This window comes from Psammomys obesus, unplaced genomic scaffold (assembly GCF_907164565.1).
Source record: "Psammomys obesus unplaced genomic scaffold, mPsaObe1.curated_primary_1811, whole genome shotgun sequence".
Lineage (NCBI taxonomy): Eukaryota > Metazoa > Chordata > Mammalia > Rodentia > Muridae > Psammomys > Psammomys obesus.
This window is the reverse complement of record NW_026596131.1, coordinates 2,626,963-2,654,006: the sequence shown is the minus strand read 5'-3', so window position 1 is coordinate 2,654,006 and position 27,044 is coordinate 2,626,963. Positions and strand designations below refer to the sequence as shown.

The 27,044-nt window shown below is 47.5% G+C and overlaps 1 protein-coding gene and 1 pseudogene across 3 annotated transcripts in view; one reads left to right on the top strand and one right to left on the bottom strand.

The window, feature by feature from the left end:
* Tex2 (testis expressed 2) overlaps positions 1 to 27,044 on the top strand; it is a 113,271-nt gene that overhangs the window by 82,421 nt on the left and 3,806 nt on the right. For 2 of the 3 annotated variants that reach the window (XM_055592165.1, XM_055592164.1), the window contains exons 7-11: positions 4,591 to 4,690; positions 14,055 to 14,187; positions 20,211 to 20,336; positions 21,836 to 22,045; positions 26,782 to 26,902. In XM_055592165.1, the coding sequence (XP_055448140.1) occupies positions 4,591 to 4,690; positions 14,055 to 14,187; positions 20,211 to 20,336; positions 21,836 to 22,045; positions 26,782 to 26,902 (690 nt within the window). The remainder of the gene's footprint in view (positions 1 to 4,590; positions 4,691 to 14,054; positions 14,188 to 20,210; positions 20,337 to 21,835; positions 22,046 to 26,781; positions 26,903 to 27,044) is intronic. The other variant, XM_055592166.1, reaches the window with a different exon arrangement.
* LOC129665632 (nucleophosmin-like) lies at positions 22,492 to 25,321 on the bottom strand (annotated as a pseudogene).

The following is a 27,044-nucleotide window of genomic DNA, read 5'->3' as shown; positions in this document are numbered from 1 at the left end:
CCTCTCTAGGTGGTCCTCTGGAGCTTGTTTCAGAAACTAGGAACTCCCGCAGCTGACCTGTCTCTGAGTTAGAGACAGCTTAAACTGTCCATCTATTTTCACAGTAGGCCAAGCCACATGGAAATTTTGAACGACATAGGACCCTTCCCTAGCTGCTCTCCTTCCTCAGCTAGGACAGTTAGTGCTCACTCTAATTGTGTCTGCTGCTGACCTTTGGTTTAGACCAGATGTCTCTTTGTGATGGGCTCTCTTTTTGCTAAAGCAACACGCCTGGTGCTAGGCCAGGCCCGCTTGGGAGTAAGTTTAAACTACCTAAAGATTCCTCATGACTGTCTAAAGGACATACTTGCCTTGGGAAGTTCCTGAGATGCAAGTCTTTGGCCTGCTGAAGGCCCAGCCAGGGAAGAGCGCTTTGGTCTTTTAAGTCCTGTGATCAGTAGCTTATATCTAGGCTCTTTTGGGCCCTAGATTGCTTTGAGAAGCAGAAACTGTGGATCATTTTCCTAGAAGAATGCTCACTGGCATAGGACTTGGCACGTGCTCTCAGGGAGTTCAAGGCCTCCTGGTCAAGAAAACTTCAGACTAAGATAAACTTAGGGTTGAAGAAAGATGTGGGACACAAAGCAGCTACAGTCTGATTTTGGTGCTTGCTCTGGACAAAGAACAGAATGGTTTTCGGCTTAGCTGAGCCATGACGAACTCTGTGTGCTTTCTACAGATCAGTCTCTGCCCTTCCTCAGCTCTCCGGTAAAGAGAGGTTGCCTTCTGACCTGTAGAAACTTTTAGAGCGAGGCTTTGGGAGGACTTTTGACAAGTGTCAGCCAGTTAGTGTCCTCAGGGTAAGTTGAGGGTTGACCTGTCCTGCTGGCCAGAGGCAGTGGGAACTGTACTCATCAGTGTCCCTCCTTGTTGGGGGATGAGATGTCAGCAGCCACCTCCAATGCACTTGACCCTTTGACACCTTGGAAACGACAGAGGCTGGAGTCTCAGGTCAAGGCACATAGAGGGGCTGTCCCTGCTCCTTTCTCTGAGACTGGGAGGCGCTGCTTCCCTGCAGCAAGAAGAGAACAGGGCATGCCTTAGTTCCGGACAGCTGCTCACCAGTCGCAGAAGTGCGAAGAAGCTGTCTCGGCATCCTCCTAACCAGGAGTGAGAGGTCATGGTGCCTCTTCCCCTGGTGGAATGATGAAGGCTCCCCCATTTTGGAGGAAGTCTAGGGAAGTCTTCTGCTCCTGTTACTCCCAAAAGTACTTAAGAGTCCACCAGCTTAAGCTTCTTTTTATGGTCAGAAGTTAGGCCGGGAGGACGTGGTTAAGATCCAGCAGTGCCCCAGGTCAGGCTTGGAGGGCTTTGTCCCTTCTCTTACTGCTCCTCCCCTCATCCCCACCCCGTTCTGATCTGCTGCTGCAGACCAGAGGGGACCCAGACAGAGGAGCAAATGGGCAGAAGGATAATGCCAAGTTCTACAATCTCGGATTGCCGCTGTTGGCATGTTGTTGACTCATGTCAGCCAGAGTTGCATTTGGTACCTAGATGTGAGTTTAAAGCCAGTAGAGTTTTGGGGCTGGAGAAGTGGCTCAGCAGTTAAGAGGACTGGCTGCTCTTCCAAAGGTCCTGTGTTCATCACCCACATTGCAGCTCACAACTGTCTGTAACTTCAGGTCAAGGTTATCTGACACCTTCACATAGACATATGTGTAAGCAAAACAACAATGCGCATAAAATTAAAAATAAAAAAGCAAAAGAGTTTCTCCCCCAACAGCAAGTGAACTCTTTGTCTTGGCCCTTACTGCTCACATACATCTTTGGGAAGCTCGTGCCCACCAGCAGATGCTGTCATGGCACACAGCCTGATGCTCATCCACAAACAAGAGCATATCCCACACACCTGACTGTTTGGTCCCCAGTTGAGTTTACACAGAAGGGTAAGAAACGTGACCCCTGGGTTCTTGTCTCATGTGGGACCCTGCAGGTTTACTGTTGAGTGGCTCAGAGAAGAGACCCTCTTTCTTCAGCATTTGAAAGAGGCTGATCTAGGAAAGAGCTGCTTGAGGAGAGGTTAGTTGTAGATGTGCTAGCTTTTGGGGGTTAGGTGGACCCAGAGGGCCTTGTTGGCCATCCCCAACCCTGATAATGAGAAGGCACTCACTGGGTCACCTTCTTGGCAGGGTTACTTCGAGCCCTGCCTTTGTTTCAGGACCTGTCATAGGTCCTTCCTTTGCCTTTTCAGCAGCTGAAGGATGTAGGATAGGGTTGGAGAGGATGCTGTGACACCAAAGAATAGAGACAGTTAAGTTCCTGCTGTGGCGTGGTGTCCGACAGCTAATCCCATAGAAACACTGCTGGAGGAGACCTATGCTTTCACTAGCCTGTGAAATCTCTCTGGCAGGCTCCTGAAGTGCTAGTCCTGGAATGACAGTCACAGACAAAAAGCACTGTGGCACGTGTGTGAGGTGTGGAATACTTGCCTGGCCGAGTGACATTTTGTGGATTGATAGTGATGTCACCCACATTTACACTTACGCTTTTAGGAGTGGAAATGTCTTAAGACAGGGAGCACCAATTCAGACAGTTGTGACTGAGGGCTGGACATACATAGCTCAGATGAGACCATGTTTGCATACCATGGAGGAAGCCCTGGGCGAATACCTGTCACCCCAGTACTGGGAAGGTAGAGGCAAGAGACTCGGAAACTCAAGGCCATCCTCAGAGTCTGAGGCTAGCCTGTCTCAAACAATGCAATTAGATGCCATATTCATCACAAATACCACCTCCTCCTGTGACCCACACTCCTATTTAAAAAAAAAAAAAAAAAAAAAAAAAAAAAAGCAGAGGTGAAGGTGAAGCCTGAAAGATCCCACTTTGTGCTGAGCCAGCCGCAGAGATCCACCGTGCAGACCCCCGATTCACACCTGCTGCAAACTCACTGTATGGGAAATGTTGGTTTGTGTTTAATTAAAAAAAAATCAGTGTTTACCAATTAGTCTAACACTCAGCTAAGATAGTTGTAGGAGAAAAGTAAAGAAGAACTGGTGAACTATAAAGTTACATCAGAGTCAGGTGTCACAGGGCTTGGCTGTCATCTCAGCACCCTGGAGGCCGAAGGAGGAGGAGCCGGCCTGGGCTACACAGTGAGACCCTGTCTGGAGGACAGACAGACATGAGAATTATAAAGCTACAGTGATAAGGGAAGCTTGATACTGGCTGCTCAGTGACTAGGGGGAGATTCCTAACTAGCCATTTGGGAAAAATACTGAACCCTACTTCAGATCTTAGGCTAAGCTGGGTGAGGTGGCATATACCTTTAGAACCAGCACTGGGTGGCAGAGACAGGCAGATCTCTGTGAGTGCAAGTCAATGAGGGATACATTGAGAGAGAGAGAGAGAGAGAGAGAGAGAGAGAGAGAGAAAGAGAGAGAGAAAGAGAGAGAGAGAACCCTTAAACTAAAATAACAAATGACCTGAAGATTAAAAAAGAAAGAAAGAAATCCACCTGGCAGTGGTGGCATGCCTAACACTCAGGAGGCAGAGGCAGGCAGATCTGTGAGTTCAAGGCCAGCTGTTCTACAGAGCCAGTTCCAGGAGAGCCAAGGTTACAAAGAGAAACGCTGTCTCAAAAAGAAGAAAGAGAGAAAGAAAGGGGAAGGAAAAAGAAAATACAAAGGAAATATAGATAAGTTTATGGGGTGACTTGGGGATTCTGAGGATAGCAGGATTCTTACATTATTTCCTTTATGATAAGTTCCTGCTGATAGAGTCGGGACTATTAGACCAGGAGGAAGCAGATGGCACACTCAGATGAGTAGCCAGAGGAGATGCAGAGGCTTAAGGAGACTGCATTATGCCTAGGCCACCAGACCAGTGGACATGGGAGCTGTGGCCCTCCCTGAAGGTGAAGTGGCGAGCAGCTTACCAGTTCTTCGGCAGGAGAGCTGTGAGCAGGGAGCTGTCTGTCTAGAAGGGGCTCTGACCTTCACTGGAGCGTGAGGACAGAGGCTAACATTCCCCTGCGCTTCCCCTCCCACGGCCACTGGTGTACATGATGACCATATACAGCCTGAAGCTAGAGAGACCTTGGACGCAGACTCCATGGGCACAGTCCGCACAGACCTGCACTTGTGGAGGAGGTGAAGCATGGATACATGGGAAGAAGATGGAAATAGCCAATCCAGGGTCAAGAAGATGTGGGGCCGGGTTTGGGGCTTTAGTTTTGGTTTTCCAAGTCATTTTCATTCCTGTGGTAGGTAATTTGCCTGTCAGAAATGTAACCGTTTATTACTCTCCGTTCCTCGTTCTTACTACCTGTGTCCTGCACTTGCAGGTCTCAGGTCAAATGCCATCCTTGTGGATGCCTCCTCACCTCTTCAGCCAAGACAGCCATCCCTGACCAAGCCCACACCTCTGTCCCAGTTCCTGCTTAGGAGATCATAGCATTTATCTGCTTATTTGTTTCTTCCTCTCTGGTTTGTACAGAGATATGTGACCCAACACTTTACACTTTTCCTCAGACAGATGTGGAACTCTAGCTGACCTTAGTGTGGCTGCCAGCTTACTGACATGTCTCATTCACTGTTTGTTTCTTTTCTCTAGCTCCCCTACTTTATGAATGAGCTAACACTGACAGAACTTGACATGGGTGTGGCTGTGCCAAAAATCCTTCAGGCCTTCAAGCCTTATGTTGATCACCAAGGTAACTCTTAGTTGAATAGAGAGGACTTGAGCATTTATACAGTGTGCTAAAATGTTTCTCTTGCTATAGTTTTGACACTAAGGCTTGTGCTTAGAAGAAGCCAAGTCCTATCCTCCCTATTCATGTGGAGTGTGGGTTTTGTTCTTATTTTTTGTTTAGCTTTTAAAAATTCGTGTGTGTGTGTGTGTGTGTGTGTAAGTAATGGAGAGTGAAGAGGGGGGGAGAGAGAGAGAGAGAGAGATTGCGGGGTTGGAGAGGGACGTGCATGCTGAGGGGAGGGGACAGCTCTATGGAGTCCGTGCTCTCTCTTACCTTTAAATGAGTTCTAGGGCTTGAACTTAGATCATGCCTTGAATAGCAAGAACATTTAACCTCTGAACCGTCTCACCAGCCATTTTTGGTTCGTTTGATTTTGTTTTTGAGAGTCTTGCTGTATAACTCAGGCTGCTCTTGGACCTTACTCTGTAGCCCAGTCTGTCTTTGAACTCATGATCTTCCTGCCTCAGCCTCCCAGCACAGACACATGCAGCTGCATCCTACAAGTGACTTCTGTTTGTCACAGTCACAGTAGGAAACTGATTGGCAATGGGTGTAGACACCTTCTCCTAGCTCTAGTCTCCCAGTTTGTTCCTGGGTCTTTTCTAGGCCCACACCCTCAAACCAGTGGCTGGGGCACGCGCTTTTGTGGGAGAAGTAGCCCTTGCCAGGTTGTGAGACAGTGAGTTAGGTTTTAGCTGCACTTTCCTCTCATGGGCCTTTGCTCACACCCAGCCTCACCTGCTTCATGTTGTGAGTTGTAAAATCTTTACCCTCATGTAGTGCTTACACTCCTATGGGGTTTGAAAGATGAAGAAGGCACATTTTCAAAGGCATTATTTTATGAGCAAGTCTATCTGCTGCAGCATAGCTCTTGGACTTGAGGTTTTAGGCGTGCCATGGATAGAATATTTATGCCTAATCTTGTGGATGGAGAGGAAAAAAATTGATCGGAATGTGGAGGAAATATAAATGATGAGGATGATCACAGATTTCTATGCTTTTATAACATGTGGCCTCAAAGGGATGAGTTAACTCACAGGGATGAGTTAATATGAAGGAATTTAATAAAACACAAAGACACATGAGCCACATGGGCAGAAAAAGCCTTTGGCACACAGGAAAACCTCACCAGTTCCCTCCCTTCTCCTGCTTTCCCTTCCTTTCTTCCTTTTTTTTCCTCCCTCTCTCCCTTCCTTCCTCCCTCCCTCCCTTTCTCAGTTTTGAGGCAGGGTCTAGCTAGGTAGCCCAGGTGAACAAACTCTTTCCTCCTGCCTCCATCTTCCAAGTGCTGAGACTGCAGGCATGTGCCAATATGCCTGCTGAACTCAAAGTTTTCGTACCCCTTGTCAAGGAACCTCTCTCCCTTGAGCCATGTTTAGCATTATTCCCAAGGTGGCCCAGGAGCAGAGTAGGGAAAGTAAACACAGCATTGCTGGAGAATGATAAGTGTTTTTGTAGAATTTGTAAGGTATAGGAGAACTCTCTGTTTGTTGGCTGTTGAATCACATTTAGTGGTTTTTCTACTGTTACACAATATGAAGAGAGTGTTCTGTGATTACGCTTAGTAGCTAAGTACATCTCTCTAGCAGGGTTTGAGCTGATGGGGACGCACACTGACCTTTGAGAAGGTCCTGCATGCTGAGCTCACCTGTGAGCACCGTGATCAGCCTGAGCACTGCAGGTGCACAGAGTCGGCTCTGCAGGTCGGGTTCGTTAGTGTACTTCCGCCCTGGCACCAGGGGGGCTGTTCTGCCTGCTCCTCACTGCTGCCCTCCCCCGGCACAGCAGAGTGACAGTACTAGGAGGTGTGCTGCTTGTGCCCCAGCACAGCACACGTGCAGGGGCCAGCTCTGACCCATGGCCTCTCCGCTGCCCTTTGCTCCTGGCTCCTCAGGAACTGATTAGTAACAAGCTGTAAATTATCAGCTAACTCAAGCCTTCTGATCACTGGGCTTTTAAAAGTAAATACGGAAAATGCCTGCTAGGGTTTCTCACATGCCTGCAGCTTCTCTAGCCCCAGCAATGCCCTTTCCTGGGTTAGTAGGAATGTCTGAGGGCACTGGGCAGGGCACAGCAGGCTCTGCTGCGTTCAGGAGTGTCCCTGTGGCTTTGAACTGTACTGCAGACACAGGCCTGTGCTGGGCAGCCTTTGAGGATAGAGACAGCATTTTAGAGCTGGGGGGAGACATTTCAATTCTGCAGATCAAAGTCTTGGTGGTTTTAATCCACTTGAAGCTTACTTAACTCCTTTCAGGGCAAAGTGTGGAGATCTTCCTGCTTATATAACAGGCAGAGAGCATTACCAAAGAAAGGGACAAAAACTCCCATAAATCCTGTGGGTTATTTGAATTTAATCAAATTAGGCTTTTCCAAGCTTTTGAAGGATGCCTGTATGATGCTAAAGCAGAAAGAGACGTGAAGGAATGCACTTGGGTGTTTTCAATAACAGTGACATGTTCCTGCAACTGTCCCACATTGTATAAACAAGAGAGTACGCTTAACCCACACTTAGGTGGCAGCCACCTTACCAAGTGACAGACTGTCACAGGACTGCTGTCCTATAGATGGTCCACTGGTGACAGAAGTCATCATGCGGTGTGTGACTGTGAGTTTGAGGTTTTGGATTCCCTCGCTCTCAGGCAAGGGAAATTAAAAGCTGGGGTGACTTGCTAAAGCTGACCACAGATGAAAATGGACCTCACTTGCAACTGGGTCACGGTTTTTAAATAGCTCCGCCTCCTGTGAGGCACCTGTGCCCCTCCGAAAAGTCCCTTCAGGAGGCTGGAAAGATGGCTGTGCACTTAGGGGCACTTGCTGTTCCTCCAGAGGACCCAGTCTCTACCTCCAGGTCCAGGAGATCAGCGCCCTCTTCTGATCTCAAAGAGCCCTGAGTGCATGCGGTCACACAGACGTAAGTGCAGGCAAAATACCCATACGTATAACATAATAAAAATAATTTAAGAAAGAAAACATATATCTCCTGGTTCACGTGGGCTGTTCAGCCTGACTTAGCCATGCTCTTTTTAAATTCTAACACATGTTCTCCCTGTGTAGCCCTGGCTGGTCTAGAACTTGCCACGTAGACCGAGCTAACCTCAAACATGCGGCAGTCCTCCACGCCCTGCCTCCCAAGTTCTGGGATTACTAGCACTGTGTCACACCCAGCATGTCCCTCAGTTTTGAAGCAGTGCAGAAAGTGGTTCTCAGTGGCATCCAGAGAGTGAGAACGGAGCTCTTAAACCCATAGCCTCAGGCAGGTTCTAGAACCTCTGCTTTCTCACCTGCCAGGTGGGGACTCTAATAGCACCTGCCTACCTGCCATGAGGAATTCATGAGTTAACACACCAAAGGCAATTTAACCTGCAAGAGCACAATAGTGTTATTTCACTATTACCATTTTGCCCTTTCACTATTACCATTTCACAATTACCATTTGCTTTCATGTTGCTCCTGGAAAGCTTAGGGTGTAGGTCTAGGTGGCTGTGTTGGGGAAAGAAAAAGTAGTTTGCAGCTAGATACCATGTCATAGGCGATCTCAGCACTTGGAGACTGCCAGGAGACAAGAGGATCACCAGGAGTCAAAAGATAGTTTGGGCTACATGGTGAGTCCCAGGCCAGGCTGCGCTGCACAGTGAGACTCTTCCCCAGAACAGAGAATAAAGGCTGGAGTGGTGGCTGGGTTAAGAGCACGCCTTTACTCCCAGCACTCAGGGAGGCAGAAGCAGGAGCATCCGTGTGAGTTTGAGAACAGCCAGGTCTACAAAGCGAGTCCAGGACAGTGAAGGCTACACAGAGAAACCCTTGTCTTGAAAAAACAAAAAAGGGGGGGGGGTCCAATAACAACTTCTTCGTCCACAGACAGCATGCGCACGCATAGCGCACAGACACGTGCAGTCAAAGTTCTCACTGAGGTGCTCTTCTGTAACCCCAACATGTGACCTTGATGCTCCTCTTCAAACTTTGTTCTCTGGATGCCGGATACTCACTTGGAGAGGGAAAACCAGCCTGCCATGGTTAAAAGGAGTGGGAAGTCAGAGCAGGGGGCCTGAGGCCAGCTCCATGAACAGGGGTCTTGGGACCTTTACTACCTTCTGGTTGTAATCATCTTGCCACAACCTAGGGTCAACGTGGAAGAGCCTTCATGAGGAATTGTGTAGCTCAGGTTTGCCCCACATCTATGGGGGCTTATCTTGATTATTTACTGAGGTCGGAAGCCCCTCCCCCATTGTATTGTGGGTGGCACTACCTTCTTGGGCTGAGCTCTGAACTGTGTGAGAAGCTAGCTCAGTACCAAGCAAGCCAGCGAGGACACAGGCTTGTGTTCTTGTTCTCCTGACTGGGTGTGATGCTTTGAGTTACCACCTTGCTTTCCTCAAAGTGTTGGGCTGGAGCCTGGAACTGTAAGCCAGATGAACCTTTTCTTCCCAGAGTTGCTTTTTGTCAGGGTATTTGTAACAGCAGCAGAAATGAAGCTAGAACATCTTCCAAACAGAAGTGGCCCTGTTAACCCAGCCCCAGAGTAAAGACCAGTGCCTTTAACGGTGCAAGACGGAGATGCTATGTGGGACCACATGCTCTCTGTGGCCATGGTGAGGAAGTTACTGAAGCCATGGGATTTGTGAAGGAGAAATGGGGTGAAGCAAACACCCCCCTCCATTCTGGTTGTTGCCCCCCCCCCCCCCCCCGCCCCTGAGGACATTACAGTCATGGCTACTTAATACCACTTTACATTGTGGTCTGAGTTGAGGTCTGTGAGCTGATTAAGGCCATCTTTATTCTGTTGTTTGTTTGTTTTTTGAGACAAGGTCTCATGTAGTCCAGGCTCATGTAGCCCTAAACTCTCTGTGTAAACAAGGATGCTTCTCCTGCCACTGCCTCCCTAGTGCGGTGATTACAGATGTGTCAACATACCTAGCAGGCATCTTTATCCTGTGTGTGTACACATGTGTTCATACATGGATGTGGCCTCCAGAGGCTGATGCCATGTGTCTTCCTCAGATCCTTCCTCTCCATCTTCTTTTTTAAAGCCCGGTCTGTCATTGAATCTGTAGCTCACCAGCAAGCCCGGGGAAGTCCCTGCTCCAAGCACTGGAATTACAGGCATATTATGCAGCTTCTGCCTGTGTGCTTGAGAGTCAGTCAGGTCCTCCTTCACACATGCACAGCACGCACTTTACTGAGCAAATGGGGTCATCTTCCCAGCTCCCTCGTTAGTAACCATGTACTTCCTGAAGATGGGTTCCTTACTGTCCCTGTCAGTTGATATGGCTCCTATCACTAAGGGCCCAGGAGCACCTTTGGGGAGTGAGCTGTCTGTTCTCTCTAGCACCCTGAGCTCCTGATGGGGCCTTGACAAAGACTCTTTAAAGTTTACCATGTCCATTGTCATTTGGTTGGTGTTGTTTCGTCCATGAGCGCTACTACTGTAACAGCTTATAGCTGTCTGTGCTCAGGTGAAGGCCTCCCTTGTGGGAGAGGCTGGAGAAGTGGCTCAGAGGCTGAGAGCACTGGCTGCTCTCCCAAAGGTCCTGAGTTCAATGCCTAGCAACCACACTGTGGTTCACAACCCTCATATAATGATATCCGGTGCTCTCTTCTGGGTACAGATGTACATGCAGTACAGAACACTATACAGAATAAATAAGTCTTAAAAAAAGTCCCACACATGGAACAGTGTCTTGTCCCCATCTCTACATTGTCACCATAGCCATTCATTCTCCCAAGGGGAAGACAGGCCTTGCCAGCCAGGGTCTGGGGCATAACAGTAGGCTTAGGTCTTTGCTCTGAACTGTACAAGCTCTCAGGTATGCAGGGTGCTTCTTGCCTGCCTAGTCACTATCATAAAAGCAGTTTTTGGTGTTTGGTTTCTTTTTTTTTTTTTTTTTAATATAAAATGGTGAGTAGTCTCCTTTTCCACATTTATTTCAGATAAGTGTTTGCGGTTCATATGTTTTTCAGTTCTCAGCTCATTCTTGATTCTATCTTAGGTTGTGAGTGGGCCTTATAAAATGTACCAAGTAGTATGAAACCAGACACTGGACCAGAGATACAGTTCAGAAGGTAGAATGCTTACCTAGTACGCATGACACCCTGGGCTTGACCCCAGCTCTCCGTGAACTGAGAGTGGAAGGGCTGCTTACAATTCCAGTGCTTGGGAAGTGGCGGCAAGTGAGTCACAAGTTCAGGTTCATTCGTAACTTCATAGCAAGTTTGAGGCCATCCTGGTAAGCATCACATCCTGTCTCAGACAACAATAACAACAACAAAATAGAAACAAAACACAGCAAACTCAGCAGGAACATCTGATTGTATCTAGGTCTCATCCTGACATAGGTCTCTGGTTATCTTGTGCAGCCTTTCCTCCAGAACAAGAACAAGGATGGCCAGGGTGCACTAGCTACTGGCTGCATACAGACCTCCCTAAAAAGATGGGGTAGTGTCCTTTGTAGAGGTAAGACCTCTGTTCAGAGAAGTGCAAGGCCTCGCTCATGTAATGGGACTCCAAGCTTTTCACTTGGCTTTCCTGGCACTGGGGGGTAGGTCATGTGACCAGGGCCTGAACCAGCCTGTGTCCATAGTACTTGTTTTTGTTCTTTTGCTTTTAAAAACAAAATAAAAACAAACAGCAAGGGACTCATTAGTTAGGAGCATTTCAGTTCCCAGTATCCACATTGGGTGGCTTACAAATGGCTATTGCTCCAGTTCCCAGAAATCTGATGCCCTTATGTACTGGTCTCTTCCAGAGGAAGAGCTTGAATCCCAAGGATCCATGTTGGGTGGCTCACAACTCCATCTCCAGGGGGATCCAGATGCCCTCTTCTGGCCTTTGCGTGTATCTGCATATACCTCCCCATATATATAAAATTTATAAAATTTATAAATAATAAATTTGGGGGAATGAAAGACAACAAAACCTCCCATATTGGAAGGAGTAAAGTTTTATTACCTTTAATATGACAGCTTTCAAAGACAATTCATGCATCAGTATTATTTGGAAACCTTGCTAGGATTTCCAGAAGAAATTATTGTGTCTTTTTTTCTATTGAGTTAAAATTCATATGTAGCCTTTTGCACTAATCCCTTCCTCCTGGAAAGGATTAAGGACCAAATGTCTTTACTGAAACAGATGTGCCTTTTATTTCCACAGTAACAGTATTTTGAAGAGTAAGCTAACAATTTTTTAAATGCTTACTGTAAGCTAGAAATGAAGCATTTTTTTCCCCCACAAAGAAGATAATCACACTTGACCTGTATGCCACTTAATTAAACCAACTCATCCATGAAAAATAATTGCATTCAGTAACAGGAAGAATTTGTTGAAAACAAAATAGGAATTGTTCTGCCTTCAGTGAATAATTGCACCATTAGTACTTCGTAAGGTTGGACAGTGCTTTCATCTTGGGGGCTAGCCTCATGGGGAGGGGCTGTTTACTGTAATCGACTGAATGGTTTGAGATTAATTTCCTGCTTCCTGTTGCATATTGTCACTTGTCTTTTGATGATCTATAAGGGTTTATTAGCATTTAAGTAGCCACTTGAAGGATCACATTTTGATTTAAAACCATGAGGTTTCATGGAGCTGTAAGAGTGAAAGCATCTCATGTAGCTTTCCTGGCCAGGCCAACCTCTCCTGTGATGACAGAGGGTTGTGAGGCAATCTGTGTACACTGGAGACACTGGTCCAGTGGCTGGCCAGCCTGGTAAAATGTGATGAGCTCATTGGCTGCCGCAGTAACCCTCTGTGACTAAATTCAAGTAGTTCTCCAGATTTACCTAGATATTCCTGGAAATCCTTTTGTTTCTATCATTAGGTAATTTCCAGAAACAAACATACTAAAAATAGAGAAATTTGGGGGCTGGAGACATGACTCAGTGGTTAAGATCACTTGTTGGGGGCACTGAAGAGATGGCTTAGAAGTTTAGAGGATTGGTTGCTCCTCCAGAGGTCCTGAGTACAAGTTCAGTTCCTATCAACCACATGGTGGCTCACAACCATCTATAGTGAGATCTGTTGCCCTCTTCTAGCGTGCATGTGTACATGCAGGCAGAACACTGTGTACATAATAAACATTTCTTTAAAAAAATATTTAATTAAATTTAAAAAAAAAGTTCTTGTTGGTCTTGCAGAGGACCTGGATGCAGTTCCCAGCACCTACACAGTTCCAAGGGCTCCAATGTCCTCTTCCCTGGCACCAGAAGTGCTCATGGTACACACACACACACACACACACACACACATATGCAAAGCACTTATACAAATGAAATAAATCTTTAAAAATACCTAAATGTTTTATCAGGGGTGTGTATGAGAGAGAGACTAATGAGTTTATTGGGTCCTTTTTTTTTTTTTTTACTGTTTTTAAACTATTCTTTAAAAAAAAGAATATTGCTTGCAGGGAGGGGGGGTAAGATGGAGTAGGGCTTGTGCATGTGGAAGTCAGAGGATGGAAGTCAGTTCTCTTCCTTTACCATGTGGATCCAAGGCATCAAACTCAGGTCGTTAGGCTTGGTGATAGGGGACCTTTACTGGCTGAGCTGTCTCACCTCATTGGGCGTAGGTGAGGAAGCCCAGCCCGTTGTGACTCCATCACAGACTGTCTTATGGAGTTGCTCAGCCCCCAGTGAAGTCTCCTCATACTGCAAACAGCTGCACACTGGCCACCCTTCCTGGCAGTGCTGTGGGTCAAGCCGGGATTCCTTCTGGGCATGTGTTTTCTTACTGTGAGGAGGAGAGGCCAGAGAAAGAGAGAGAGCATGGGGGCCTTGCAGTGCTGACACAGACACTATGTTCACTGTGGCTCCCCAAGTGTGCTGTCGTGCTGGCCACTGCACAGCAAGCAAACCAGTAAGGTCTTTCCTCCCACATCCTGATGGCAGAGCATCCTCGCCGTCTTCACACCTGTTGTCAGTACAAGTCACGTGTGGGCTTCAGCTGCATGCCGACGTAATAACATTGGGAGACTTATTTTATGTGCGTGAGTGTTTGGCCGACATATTCGTGCTGTGTGCCACATGCATGCCTGGTGTCCTCAGAGGTCAGAAGGTGTGAGATCCCTTGAAACTGGAGTTACATACTGACTGTGCTCTATCACTGGGTGCTGGGGACTGAACTCCATTCTTCTGCAAAGCACCAAGTGCTCTTTACTATTGAACTATCTTTCTAGTCCTGAAGATGCAGGTTTTGCTACTGTACTTTACATTCATATTTCTTGGGAGTCAAAAATAAACAAGCATACATAAATGCAAAAAAAACAAAAAACAAAAACAAAAAAAAACAAAAAACCCACCAAACCCCACCCCTTTGTTTTTTTAACTGTCTCTCCAGGACTCTGGATCGATTTGGAAATGTCTTACAACGGGTCCTTTCTGATGACTCTTGAGACCAAAATGAACCTGACCAAACTAGGTAAAGAGCCTCTTGTTGAAGCCCTGAAGGTTGGAGAAATTGGCAAAGAAGGGTAAGGGGCTATATATGAATTTACTAACCAACCCTGGGGGCCCACCCAGCCTCTCCCTGCAGCCTGTGAGGAGCAGGTCGGGGTGTGGGAGCCCGCATGGCCAGCAGGTTCACCGTCGGCACTTCTGATCACAGACTGAACTTCACACACAGGGACCGCTGTAGCAGCACACAGTGCCTGTTGCTGTCAGCACTGGCAGTGGTGACACTCTCCACTACCCGGAAAGCTTCCCTGGCGCAGGCCAGCAAGACAGATGCCTCTGGGCATAAACTGCTTTGTGAATCGAATCCTGCTTCGGCTCCCAGCCACAGACAGCAATGTGTGGAGCAGATTAAGGTCCCCTGGCATCTACCACTTTAATCACCCGGTCAGAATTATTTATGATGAGACAGTTGATTTTGTAGCTGAGAGGATGCTCCGCTAGTGTTCTAAGAAGCATTTTCCCGAAATAATACAATATTGATTTGCTTAGTAAATTCTTCTCTTTGTAGATAGTACATCTGTTACCCAAAGCTTAATCAGATTTAGGAGTATTTCAGAATTATCAGGTAATTATGGAGCCTGATTTTTTTTTTCCCCCTTCTATTTAGATGCCCAGATTCTCAAACACCTTTAAAGTCGCTGTTCTGGCCACACAGCTACATGATAATATTGTTTTAGCTGTGTTAAAAAATATGGCCTGTCCCATCCCTAGTCCCTCTGCAGGGACTAAACTCCAGTGGCCGGGACTGCTATAGTGAACTGCCTCTGCAGACCTTCAGTGCAATCTTTCTGTGTGTAGGCCAGGCTGGCCTCGAACTCGAAGACATCTGCCTGCCCTTACCTCCTGAGTGCTGAGGTCAAAAGGGTGTACCACCACTCCTGGTTTAAGTGTAAAAGAGTGGCTCTTGGGCTTTTTCCTTAGTTGCACGCTAATTTACAACCCTGTTCAGTTTGTAAGTACAGGGTTTAGGCTTGTAATACTGGTGGACCAAGGAAGTTGAGTTGTGTCCTCAAGAGCATTCTTTTGCTTAGATTATCTTGATTTATTCAGATTGTGTGTTAAAATGTTCCTGTTTTAATAATTGGAGAATTGCACCTGCTGTATGCAATCTAACTTGTATCTGCTATTTTCCTTTCATTTTTCTGCTATTTGTTAAAATGTATTTGGATTCGGCAATCTGTGGATTTATATTTTCTGGTGAGTGGCATTCATCAACTTCCTGTGTAGCATTCCATACCCTGTGAGTGCTGAGCCTGATTTGGTCCCGTTTAAAGCCACAAGAAAATGTCTTTTCATCATGTTCCCAGACACAAAGGCACAGTCCAAGGGCTCAGGAAGGCTGAGAGCAGAGCAGGGGTGAGGCTGTCCTGACAGAGAGTTTCCCAGATTTTCCCGTTAGAAATGTGGGGTCCTGATCTAGTCTGTCGTCAGACCCAACTTCTGACACTGCTGCCCCACTCCACTCTGACCCTGTAGCTGAGCAGTGCCAGTCTGGCCTTGGGACAGCAGAGTTGCAAAAACTTTAAAGCCATGAAAAATGAGGTCTCCAGGGCTGGGGCCATAGCTCAGTGGGTGGCAGTTGCCTAAACTGTGCCAGGCCCTGGGTTTGACAACCAGCACTATTTGTTTTTTATATATATATATCTGCTAAATGGGAGTGGGACAGAGCAATTGTTGGTCATGAACATTTGAGTAAGGACCTTTCTGGAAACAGCTGTACTCCAGCATGGGGCTTCAAGCTCTCTTGGAAAGGCAAGTCATATGCATCAGCTGGGCAGCAGATCGCTTTTGGTCTCTGAGTCTTGTCATTCAGGCAATCCACAGTGACTATTGTTCCTCTGGCTGTCTGGGCACCACTTTCCATCCAGACACTTCATGGTCGTAGGATGCCATGTTTCTTTAGACTGACTGAACTTATTTTGCTTTTCACAATAGAGAGTACTTCAAAAACCATCTTTTCATAGAAGACTCCTGCATGAAATGTCTGTCTTCTTCCCGTAAAGATATTAAGGTCTATATTAATATGTAATTGGCTGTCTGTTATTTTTCAATGCAAAGAAGAAATGCAAACTCAGAGCCTTTCTTTTTGAGGAAAAAGGCCTGAGAAATTGACCCTTGGAGAGGCTGAGGACTCCAGACCCTTCCCAGGCATTGTTTCCTCAGAGCTTCTAAAGCATTGAACCCTCTGAAAGCCCAGGCAGAGTCCAGAACTTAGTTTTAGAAGCAGCTCTAACATCTGCTTCCCCCGTTCCTCAGCCGTGAACGTAGGTATTAGCCACTGAGGCTCAGGAGAGGAGAGACAGAAGTCAGTCCATGTGGCTGTTGAGTATCAACATCTTTCTAATACTGCATACCCTGAGGCAGACTGTGCTGCGCCTGCAGCCGCCTCTTCCTCCAGGCCTTCTCTTTAGGCACCTCCACCTGTCCCTGCCTCATGCCATGGATGGCTTTGCTCCCAGTGCCCAGCTTTGGTCCTGGCCTTGGCTGCATTCACTGCTCTGTTCATTGCTCACTCACACTCACAAATGATTGTGCTCTTGGGGAACTTTTTTTTCTGGCTTTTTGAGACAGGGTTCTCTGTGTGGCCCTGGTTGTCCTGAAACTTACTCTATAGACTAGGTTTTGGCCTAGCGCTCACAGAGATTAGGCTGCCTCTGCCTCCCAGAGTGCTGAGATTAAAGGTATGCACTACCATGCCTGATGTTCTTGTAGTACTTCTACAGTGATGCTATTTAGCCTATGAGAAGTTTCCTCTTCTAGTGGTACCCACAGGGCAGAATGGAGAAGTTGAAATCCAGGTTGCTATAGTCTGAAGTCCTTTCTGTTTGAAAGGCATGTCCACTGTCTATTTGTGGGCATTTGTCTTTTAAGCTTTACATACTCAAACAGCATATCTTCTTGTCACATACTGTAGTTAAGTCACTTTGAGGCAATAAGGCAGTCAAAATGGATTTCAGGGGCTAGGAGCTCAGTGGGAGAGCTCTTGCTGAGCATGTATGAGACCCTAGGCTCAATCCCTAGCACTGTCGGGGTGGGGGATGAGGAGGTAGGTTCTGAGCAGTCTATAATTTAGGAAAGAACCTAAAAAGAGCCTTTAAATATAAAGTCAGAAAGGGATGCATCCTACATAACAGGTCCTTTAAATGGATTGTGGGGTGCTTTTGCAATGCAGTTGGTACAGCTTGGGCCCCACCCCTAGGGCCCTGATATTCCTGGGAGCCTAGTATACTATGACTCAGCCTTGTCCTGGGTGTGTATGTCTGTGTGCACACACAACTAATGCATGGGCCTGGCTTCTTATAAATAAAAGAAAGGTAATACATCTAAGGATTATGCCCTCTCAGGGCTATTGAAACTGCTTGCTTACTCTTTGCTGAAAGCATTTCGTACAGTCACTTTTTACAATTGCCCCTGGAGTGTGTGTCATTCCTTTAACTATTCCAAAATGACAGCAAATCAGCCTGCTTTGCAGGTGGTTTGAGAGACTGCTGGAACGAGGCTGGAGGGATGGCTCAGGCTCTAAGAGCACTGACTGTTCTTCCAAAGGACCAGAGTTAAAATCCCAGCACCCACACAGAGGCTTACAACCATCTAGAACTCCAATTCCAAGGCCATCTGTTGCCGTCTTCTGGCCTCTGTAGGTACTGCACATTCATAGTACACAGACATATGTGCAGGCAGAGACAGACAGACAGACTGACTTCTGGAAGTTGCCAGAAGTGATAGTGATTATTAGAACAAGAAATAAAATATTTGGGTCAGGCCTGGTGGTTTGTGCTGGCAATCCTAACACTTAAGAGGCTGAGGCATGAGATTTAGCCTGAGTTTGAAGTCAACCTGGGCTACATAAGTGAGTTACAGGTCAGCCTGGACTACAAAGTGAGACGCCATCTCAAAAGAGAGAAAAAATGGTTCAAGACAGACCATGATAAGGAATTTGCTTTCTCTTGTGCCTGGCTCCAGGCACACTTCTCAAGTGGCTTCAGCAGAGGCAGCGTGACAGGAGTGAGCTGCTCAGTGGCTCTCTGAACGGGTAGAACACTCTTCTGGAATCCTGAGTTGTATTTAAAGCCAGTAGTTTCTCACATCCTGCACATCTTTTCTGAGGATGTGTAATGTCTCTCTCTCTCTCTCAAAATCTTGCTGACATGATAAGGTTGAGAGCATAAAATGACAGTTGTAAAAACTCCGTCTGAGCCAAACATCGCTCACACACTGGTCCTGGGTTCCACATGATACAGCTCCCACTTTGGGTGATAGAAGTGCCACTTAGTCAAAACCAAACTCCACAGAGTCTGACACACTGTAGCGTAAGCAGCGGTATCTGAATTACTCACTTGAAGCCACAGAGTGCAACCTGCCCTCTGTCCTCCTGAGAATTCATTCTGGAACCTCAGGGCCCACTACAGCGCTTCCCCTTTGACATCTCCTACCCAGGGGGTGGAGGTGCCAGGTGGCACACATCGGTGGAGACACAAGGGGCCATGGCTCAACAGAGCTCTCTCTGACCCCAGACACTGCAGGCAGCTCCTCTGAGGCCCTGCCTTGTGCTGTTGGGCCAGCGTCCATACCTGTCAGCACGAGGCTTGAGAGTTAGGCGCACAGCTGACTGTGAGACATGGGACAGTTGTGTAGTCTCCAGCGATTTGCATTTCTGACTCTTATCCAAAAAGCCAGTTCAGAGTTGAGACTCGCATTTGCTTTGTCGTTTGGAACCCAAGAGCACACTCTGTGAAGGTAGTCTTCCCACAGGACCGAGGCAGCTCTGGGAGCAGGGAGGGCTGGCCTAGTCAGGCTTATTGCGTGAACTGGGGAGCAGGTGCTTAAGATGAGGGAAGACTTCTCAGAGAGACATCCCCTTCAACACGGAAGTCCAGTGGGGGCGAAGCTCTGGCTCCATTTCAGGGCCAGGATAGCAGGATCCGTGTGTCATGCCTGGGAGGACACCAGTGGGATCCTCTTACAGCCAGCTCCGGTTTCAGGGTGAGAGGCTCAGCCTGGCCCTCTCAGACCTGCGGCTGTGTGCTCTGCCCTTGACCCCCATTAATCAGACAATTACCCCAGTGGATTTCTAGTGGCTCAGGGAGGGCAGCAGCAGCAGCAGCAGCAGCAGCAGGGAGACTGGACCCAAGCTGTACTGCCTTTCCCTGCCTGAATAGTTGCCCTGGGCAGCAATATAAGGCTTACCAGTATTCAGAAACTGCTCTTTTCCTTTTTTCTTTTTCTTTTCATGCCCAGCTATGTCCCTGAGCTGTAGAGACAGCCCAGGCTGCACTCCCCTAAGGGGGGCAGCCACCTGTGGTAGGTAGGTCAGGAAGCCTCCCGTGTACCCCAGCAGGGAGCCTTGATCCTGTAGCTCTGCTCATGACCCAGAAAGTTCCACCCCTCTAGAACTCTAAAGAGTTTGGTGAAGGGCGTGCTCTAGAAGGGGGCTGGAAAGCCCGGCCTTAAATCTGTGCTGTTCTAGAAAAGCTCCTGAGTTCTCATGTCCGGTGAGCCTCTTGAGACTTGGCACCTGTGACTCTGGGCTTTCGTGTGACCCTCTAAGGAGATGGAGAAGGTGTGCGGTGACACATGTAAGCTCACTAGGAAGGAGTCCAGTCAAAACTAATTTGAGGGGTAATTAAGCCGTAGACAAGGGACTTGCCTGTGCACCTCATTCTTGGTAAGGGGTGGTCACGCCACCGTCATAGCCCCTGCCAACTGTCCATCTTTTCCACTTACCACCCACATGGCTCCTACGCTTTATGTGGCACCATCCCACTCCACCACCTGTCCACCCGGTGCATGCTCAAGAGTAAACTGTTCTGGGCTCAAGTCCTCTGCAGTCGTGTCAGGGGACTTGGTGCTGCAATTTCCTAAGCAAGCTGCCAGTCCAAGAACTCTTGGAGTCTTTCTTAGGGACATTGACAACATTGACATGACAGAGGTTTTCTCTTGACCCTTTGTGGTTGACTGTGCATGTGCGCACACGTGTGCGCGTTCACGTACATGTGGGAATGTGTGTGTGCACACTGCCAGTGACATTGTCTCTGTTCAGTTGCAGGCCCAGGGCATACTGTCTGGCCGACAGTGATGAAGAATCCTCCAGTGCCGGTTCCTCTGAGGAAGACGATGCGCCGGAGCCTAGTGCTGGAGACAAACAGCTGCTCCCCGGAGCTGAAGGGTGAGTGGATGGGGTTTCTGGGGGTCAAGGGAGCAGCCAGGAGTCACCCCGTCTCCTCCTTCCCCTCCAAGATTCTTCCTGCACACCGAGTGAAACACCCCAAGAGAAAAGACTGGCTTTGCCTTGCAGTGTGAGTAAACATCAGAGACTCTGAAGGACAGGCTTGTCGCTAAATTGCGCACCGGTCTTCAGAGGACATAAACTGCACACCATCTCCCCCTGGTGGCCGCAGAGAGGAGGGATCCGTGTGCGCCACAGCTGCTGCCTTCTGCAGAGCTCAGATGCTTGGGGCTATTTCTTTGGTGAATTTTGAGACTGATGACCTAGCTGCTCTTCTGGATATTGAACTTCATCCGGGGGCTCCCTATGCTTGCTCCTTTGGCAGTGCGCTGATCAGAGTCCCGGCATCACGTGCCTTTCTGTAAGGACCTTTGCATTACTTAAAAAGAGTAATTCAACATTAAGATCGCAGCACCAGGTGATTGAGAAACTTGTAAGCAAATAGCAGGCTGCTCTCTTTGAAGCTGCAGCTGGTGAGCACGCAGGTGTTTGCATAGCACAGTTGGTACCTCTTAGAGCTATTGTTCAGGGCTACAAGTGCAACTGGTTGTAGGTGCTCATCTGCCACGTGCAAGGACTTGGATCCAACCCCACCACACACACATACACACACACACACACACACACACCTGCACATACGCTTTCTACGATGTCTGAAACTGCAGAGGATGTGGAAAAGCCAGTTGCCATTCTTCCTGTGTCAGAGGTAGTGGGCAGGACCCCAGGCAAACGCTGCTTTTCTTGGCTTACTAGCATATCCACTTGATGCAGCTTTGTGCCTTAAATTCTGAACCTTAAAAGGAAGAGACACGAGTTCCAAGCCCTTTGAAAAGCACCTGGCCCTCAGAGTGGGTGTTATGGTCCGTTAGTTGCTGCTGTGCTGTCTGTCGGCACAGCACGGGTTTCTGTGTGCTGTCTAGAGTCTGAGGCTCCCCCGTTAGGACAAGGACTCACGTTGAGTCCCGGAGTGGTACAAAAGAGCCTCCTTCTCAGTGGGATGCGTCTGTTCAGATGTCCGCTGTCCAGTCAGAATGTTCTCTGAAACAGTTCTCAACCAAGGGGGATTCGGCCCCACGGGGGCGGGGGAGCGGGACAGGACGACAGGCGCGTGTTGGAGTATCTCGGCAGGGAGAAGGTTCTTGCCTTCTAATCTGGAAGGCCAAGGAGACTGCTAAAAACTCTTATGTGCACAGAACAGTCCTCCTCACACAGAGTGAGCTTTCCACAGTGCATAGTGTCGCAGCAGAAAGGAGAGTGGTGCAGTCACAAGGCTTGAGTTCCTGAAAGATGTTTAGGGCCAGTGACATGGCCCGACAGATGAGGGCGCTTGCTGCCAATCCTGCAGCCTGAATGTGGCCCCTGGAACCCTACTCCAGTGACTTGTCCACTTAGGACTTGACACACACACACTAACACTCCTCTGTGTTCTTTATTTGAAGGTATGTTGGAGGTCATCGAACAAGTAAGATTATGAGGTTTGTTGATAAAATCACCAAGTCAAAATATTTCCAAAAAGCGACAGAGACGGAGTTCATTAAGAAGAAAATTGAAGAAGTCTCGAACACGCCACTACTGCTAAGTGTGGAGGTGCAGGAGTGTCGCGGGACCTTGGCGGTCAACATCCCCCCGCCCCCAACTGACCGGATATGGTGCGTGCATGCCCTGAGTGATCCCTCCTCCACATGACCGCCAAAGTCCTACCCTACCTAACCTTGGGACAAGAGCACTTCCACGCAGTTTTCATTAGTCACTGCATTTTCTTCCATGGCTGTCTCTTGCACGCTTTTAAGGATGGTCTTCATGTGTCAGGAAAAGTTAGGGTGAGTGTGAGGCTTGTGGGAGGGGCTGTCTCTGCCCTTGGGCCTCCTTTCTCTAGAGCTGACTCACCCACCTGCCCTTTGTAGCCAGCCCGGTCTCTGCCTTCCCTGGGCTGGAAGCACACCGCTGGCTTAGGCTCACGGCCTCCACAGATGAGGATCACACATGCAGGCAGTCAGGAGCACCCCCCAGTGAGGCCTTGGTGTTGGGAGGCTGCCGCAGATACTCCGCTCTTGTGATAGAAGGCTCTCTGAGGAGGAGGCTCTGAGTGGTGGTGTCACCTGGGGATGCTGAAAATGCAGACATAGCTGGCATAGTCAGCAGACTTTCAGCATTTGAGAGGTGTGGGGGAGGGGTGTTATAGTGCCCAAGCAACAGTTCAGAATTGATGGATAAATTATTCACAGGCCCAGCCTCTCTGTCTGTGAATCTCTGTTTAAACTTGGTATTCTAAGTCCTGTAAAATAGTCACCAGTGTGCGCAGTGAGGGAAGAGTGCTCAGAGCTCTTACTGTATTGTAAATGGCCTTCATAGTGAAAATACAGCTCTGCCGTCCATCAGAGAAAGGCCATGTGCTACGCCATAGTGTGCATCACGATTTGTAGGGATCTTTGGAAGAGGGGCTTTGCCAGGCAGCTGATCAGGCAGTGGCAGTGCCAGTGTTTCCCAGCAAAACTTAAAAGTAGCAGCCAGCTGTAGGGGCAGAGGCAGGTGGACCTCTGTGAGTTCAAGGCCAGCCTGGCCTACACAGTGAGTCCAGGACAGCCAAGGCTACACAGAGAAACCCTGTCTCAAAAAACGACAACAATGGAAAAACCTTAAAAGTAACTTTTGTAGGTAAATTTTTTTTTTTAGTATTAATTTCTTTTTTTTTTTTTAAGACATGTTTATTTTGTTATGTATATATGTAAGTACCTGAATGTATGTATGTTGTCCAGGGAGAAGAGAGAAGGTGTTGGACCCCTTGGAACTGGAGTTACAGACAGTTGTGAGCTGCCGTGTGGGCGCTGGGAATTGAGCCCAGGTCCTCTACCACTGCAGCGGTGCTCCTAAGTGGGGCCCTCTCTCCAGTCCCTGTGCTGTTTTTTTGTTTTGGTTTGGTTTAGCTTTGCTTCTTTTAAGTGGAGGGCCAACAAGATGACAGCTTGCGCTCCATCCCTGGGAGGATGAGGAGGAGAGAAAACCGACCCCTGCAGGTTGTCTTCTGACCTCCACATACACGTGCCTCGGCATTCACATAGCGTTGAGTACACACACACACACACACACACACACACACACACACACCTGCACATGTGTGTGCACACACACTGTTAAATTTTTTAATAAGAGGAAAAGAAGTCCACAGTCTGTACAGTCTTCCAAACACCAAAAAGGTTGATACAACACTTCATAACTGCTGGGTTTTAGGTACAGCAGATAATTCACTGGTTGGAAACTTGCTTAGAATGTTCAAGGCCCTTGGTTCCATTCTTCATATCATAAAGACATAACAATAACAGCACAAACTATAATAGAAACATTTATAGCAACTTGACATTTTTAATGTGTTTCTATAACATTGTCAATGACAGATCAAAGTTTTAGGTAGTTTGATAACAGTTTCTTTTCTAGACTTTTTAAAAAAAACTTTATTAAAATACTGAGTTTACCAGCCTAGTCTACAGAGTGAGTTCCAGAACAGCCAAGGCTGTATAGAGAAACCCTGTCTCCAACAAAACAAAAAACAACAAAAAAAAAAAAACCCTGAGTTTATTTCACAAATATATTTCTGTCTCCCCACCATCCCCCTGTCTGGCCACCACCATGACTATGTTCTGTCGTAACATTCCATTCATCCTTACCACCAAGTAAAGGATGGAGTTCCATCCTTGCAAACTGAACAGGAATTTTAGATAACATTCCTGGCAATGGAACAGGACAGCATTTGTTGAACACAGTAGGAAAAGCGCTTACTTTACATTATAAAAGGACAGGTGGCCTCTACAGAAGTAAAGTGAGACGGAATGTTGCAAGCTGTTTAAACCATTTTCTTAAAGAGGCCTTCTCCACTTGCTAGAGGTCCTGGGTGGCCTCCTGGTCAGTCATCTGGAGGCCATTCTTCACATGACTGCTCCACTTTGGGAACAGACCCACACCCCGCAGCCCTCATACCCCACCCCCTTTCCTCTTCTTTTGTTTTGGTTTTCGAGACAGGGTTTCTCTGTGTAGCCCTGGCTGTCCTGGACTCGCTTTATAGACCAGGCTGGCCTCAAGCTGATAGTGATCCTCCTGCTTCTGCCTCCTGAGTGCTGGGATTTCAGGCGTGTGCCACCATGCCCAGTCCACCCCCTTTTCTATCCTTGCTTGCATTTTTGCCTTAATGTCTTCTACAGAGCTAGGTCCTTTTGGTGGTTCAGTATTTTTTTGTTTGTTTGTTTCAGTGATTCTTAATTCTTGGTCTTGGTGAGATGGTTTTAAGTTTTTCCAATCTGGTTTGATTTTTGTGAATTTTTGGCCAGAGTGTCTCATGTCTCGTGTAGATTTCTTCCCTGGAGTTTTTTGTTCAGTTTCGTCACCGTGATCTTCATCATTGTCATCATCTTCATCAAGTTTTACTTTTTTACACCTCCAGGGGTAGATCATTTTGTAGGCTTGCTCAAGGGCTTTATGTCCATCTTCTGCCCTGCATCTTCCTCTATAGTAGGAGTTGTCCACTGATGTCCACAGGCCCTGAGCCACACTTCAACCTTAAGACCACAGCTGCCATAACTTCAAAGCCCCCAAGGGAAATTTGGATCTACAGACAGTTTCACGGTTGCCAGCGTTACATTGAGTGGACTGCCTTCATAACTCATTGCTTCTGCATGATTCGTCTTTTGCCCTGGCCCCTAGTGGATAGTTTGTAATGATAACGTTTTATCTTAGTTAGGGTTTCATTGCTGTGAAGAGACACCATGGCTATGGCAGCTCTTATAAAGGAAAACATTTAATTGGGGCTGGCTTACAGTTTAGTCCATTATTGTCGTGGTGAGAAACATGGCAGAGACTACAGGTTGGCATGGTGCTGGAGGAGCACTGAGTTCTACGTCTTGATCTGCAGGTAGCAGAAGGAGACGATGAGCCACACTGGGTGTAGCTTGAACACAGGAGACCTTAAAGCCCACACCACAGTGACACACTTCCTCCAGCAAGACCACACCTCCACATAGTGCCATTCCATAAGGGTGAAGCATTCACACACGAAAGTGGGAGAGGGCACACCTGTCCAAACCATCACGCTGGCGTTCACTTTCATCAGTGTCCACCCTAAAGTAATGAGCCTTACTGTTGGCCTTTAGTTCACAACTGAAAAGATAGTTCTGGGGTCTCAGGTCCACCTCCATTGAGCCTTCCTGAGGTAGAGGCACACAGTGTGAGGGAAGCAGGACAGAGATAGCTGCCACTCTTCCTCAGGACAGAATCACGGCATGGTCTAGGCTTCTCTAGTCACCTCTTTCAACTCAGGGTCTTTGATCTTCAAACTAGATTCTTTCTGCCTTGCCTCCCGAGTACTGAGATTACAAGTGTTTTCCACTCCACTCGGCTCCTCTGGATACCTGGCCAATAGCTCTGAGTGCCAGACTGCCCTAGAAGTCATAAAAAGCCTGGTGTGGCAGGGTGGGCAGCACGTTACTGTAACGGTAGCACTCAAGAGGCAGGGACAAGGATTCTGAGACTTCTAAGCCAGCCTGGCCTTCATAGCAAGGCTGTCAGGAAAGCACGGTGCAGCTCACAGTGGGAAAAGCGGTCTGTGGAGCATGCCCTGCCTGAGTCTGCTCAGGAGTGTGCCCTCCCTTGGGGATGGCATTCAGAAGAGACCGTGTCTTTGAAAATTTCTGGCTTATGGCGCAGCCTCTTCAAAAGTTCTGGCTAATACATTTGGTTTTTGTAATGAACACATTTTTTTTTTTTCAGATTTCTTTATTTTCAGATTCTTTATTTTCTACTTTTTGTTACAAATGCATGATAAGAGTTACAATAATTACTGCTTACAAATTAGTGTTAGCATCTGGATACACCAACTAAGCCTATCTTTTATTTTTGTTAATGTTGTCTGTTTCCAGTTTGTTAAAGTACATTACAAACATATTAAGATATTATGTGAACACTAAAATTAACATATCTTAACACATGCACCTATCTTTGTCTTCTAACCCAGATTGAAATCCATTAAGATTGATGTTTTATTCCTCTTGTGCTTGTAATTGAATTTGTAATAAGCACATCTTATTGCTATTAAAAATACAAAGAAAAAAAGGCCATTGCCATTTTAGGGAAATCAAAACCCAAAAGGCAATGCCCAGTTCCTGGCCTCCTGTTATACCTCTAGGCTCTCCTCTGTTATCGGTGCTGGTCTGAATCATCGGAACCAGACACTAGCTAGCAAGCCAAGGCGTTCAGAGCTCAAGCGCCGTGTGCTGACTTAGGAATGTGGCGGTTCAGATCTGGAGATCGTTTTAGTGATAAACCCAGGCCAGTGAGGAGTCTGTGTTGCCCACTTCCTTTCCCGCCTTCTTAAATGTGGTTACTGTCTTCTTCAAAAAAGGTATGGTTTCCGGAAGCCACCATATGTGGAGCTGAAAGCTCGGCCAAAACTTGGAGAGAGAGAGGTGACTTTAGTTCACGTGACAGAGTGGATAGAGAAGAAACTGGAGCAGGAGCTTCAGGTAAAGCTGCCCTTATCTCATGTTTCCCACGAGCATAAGAACACTGGGTGGAATGGGGAAGGGATGAGGGAGGCTGAACTTCATCTGGGTCCAGATCCTCTTTGAGAACTGTGTGGAAGCCGTGACCTTCATCCCAGGAGAA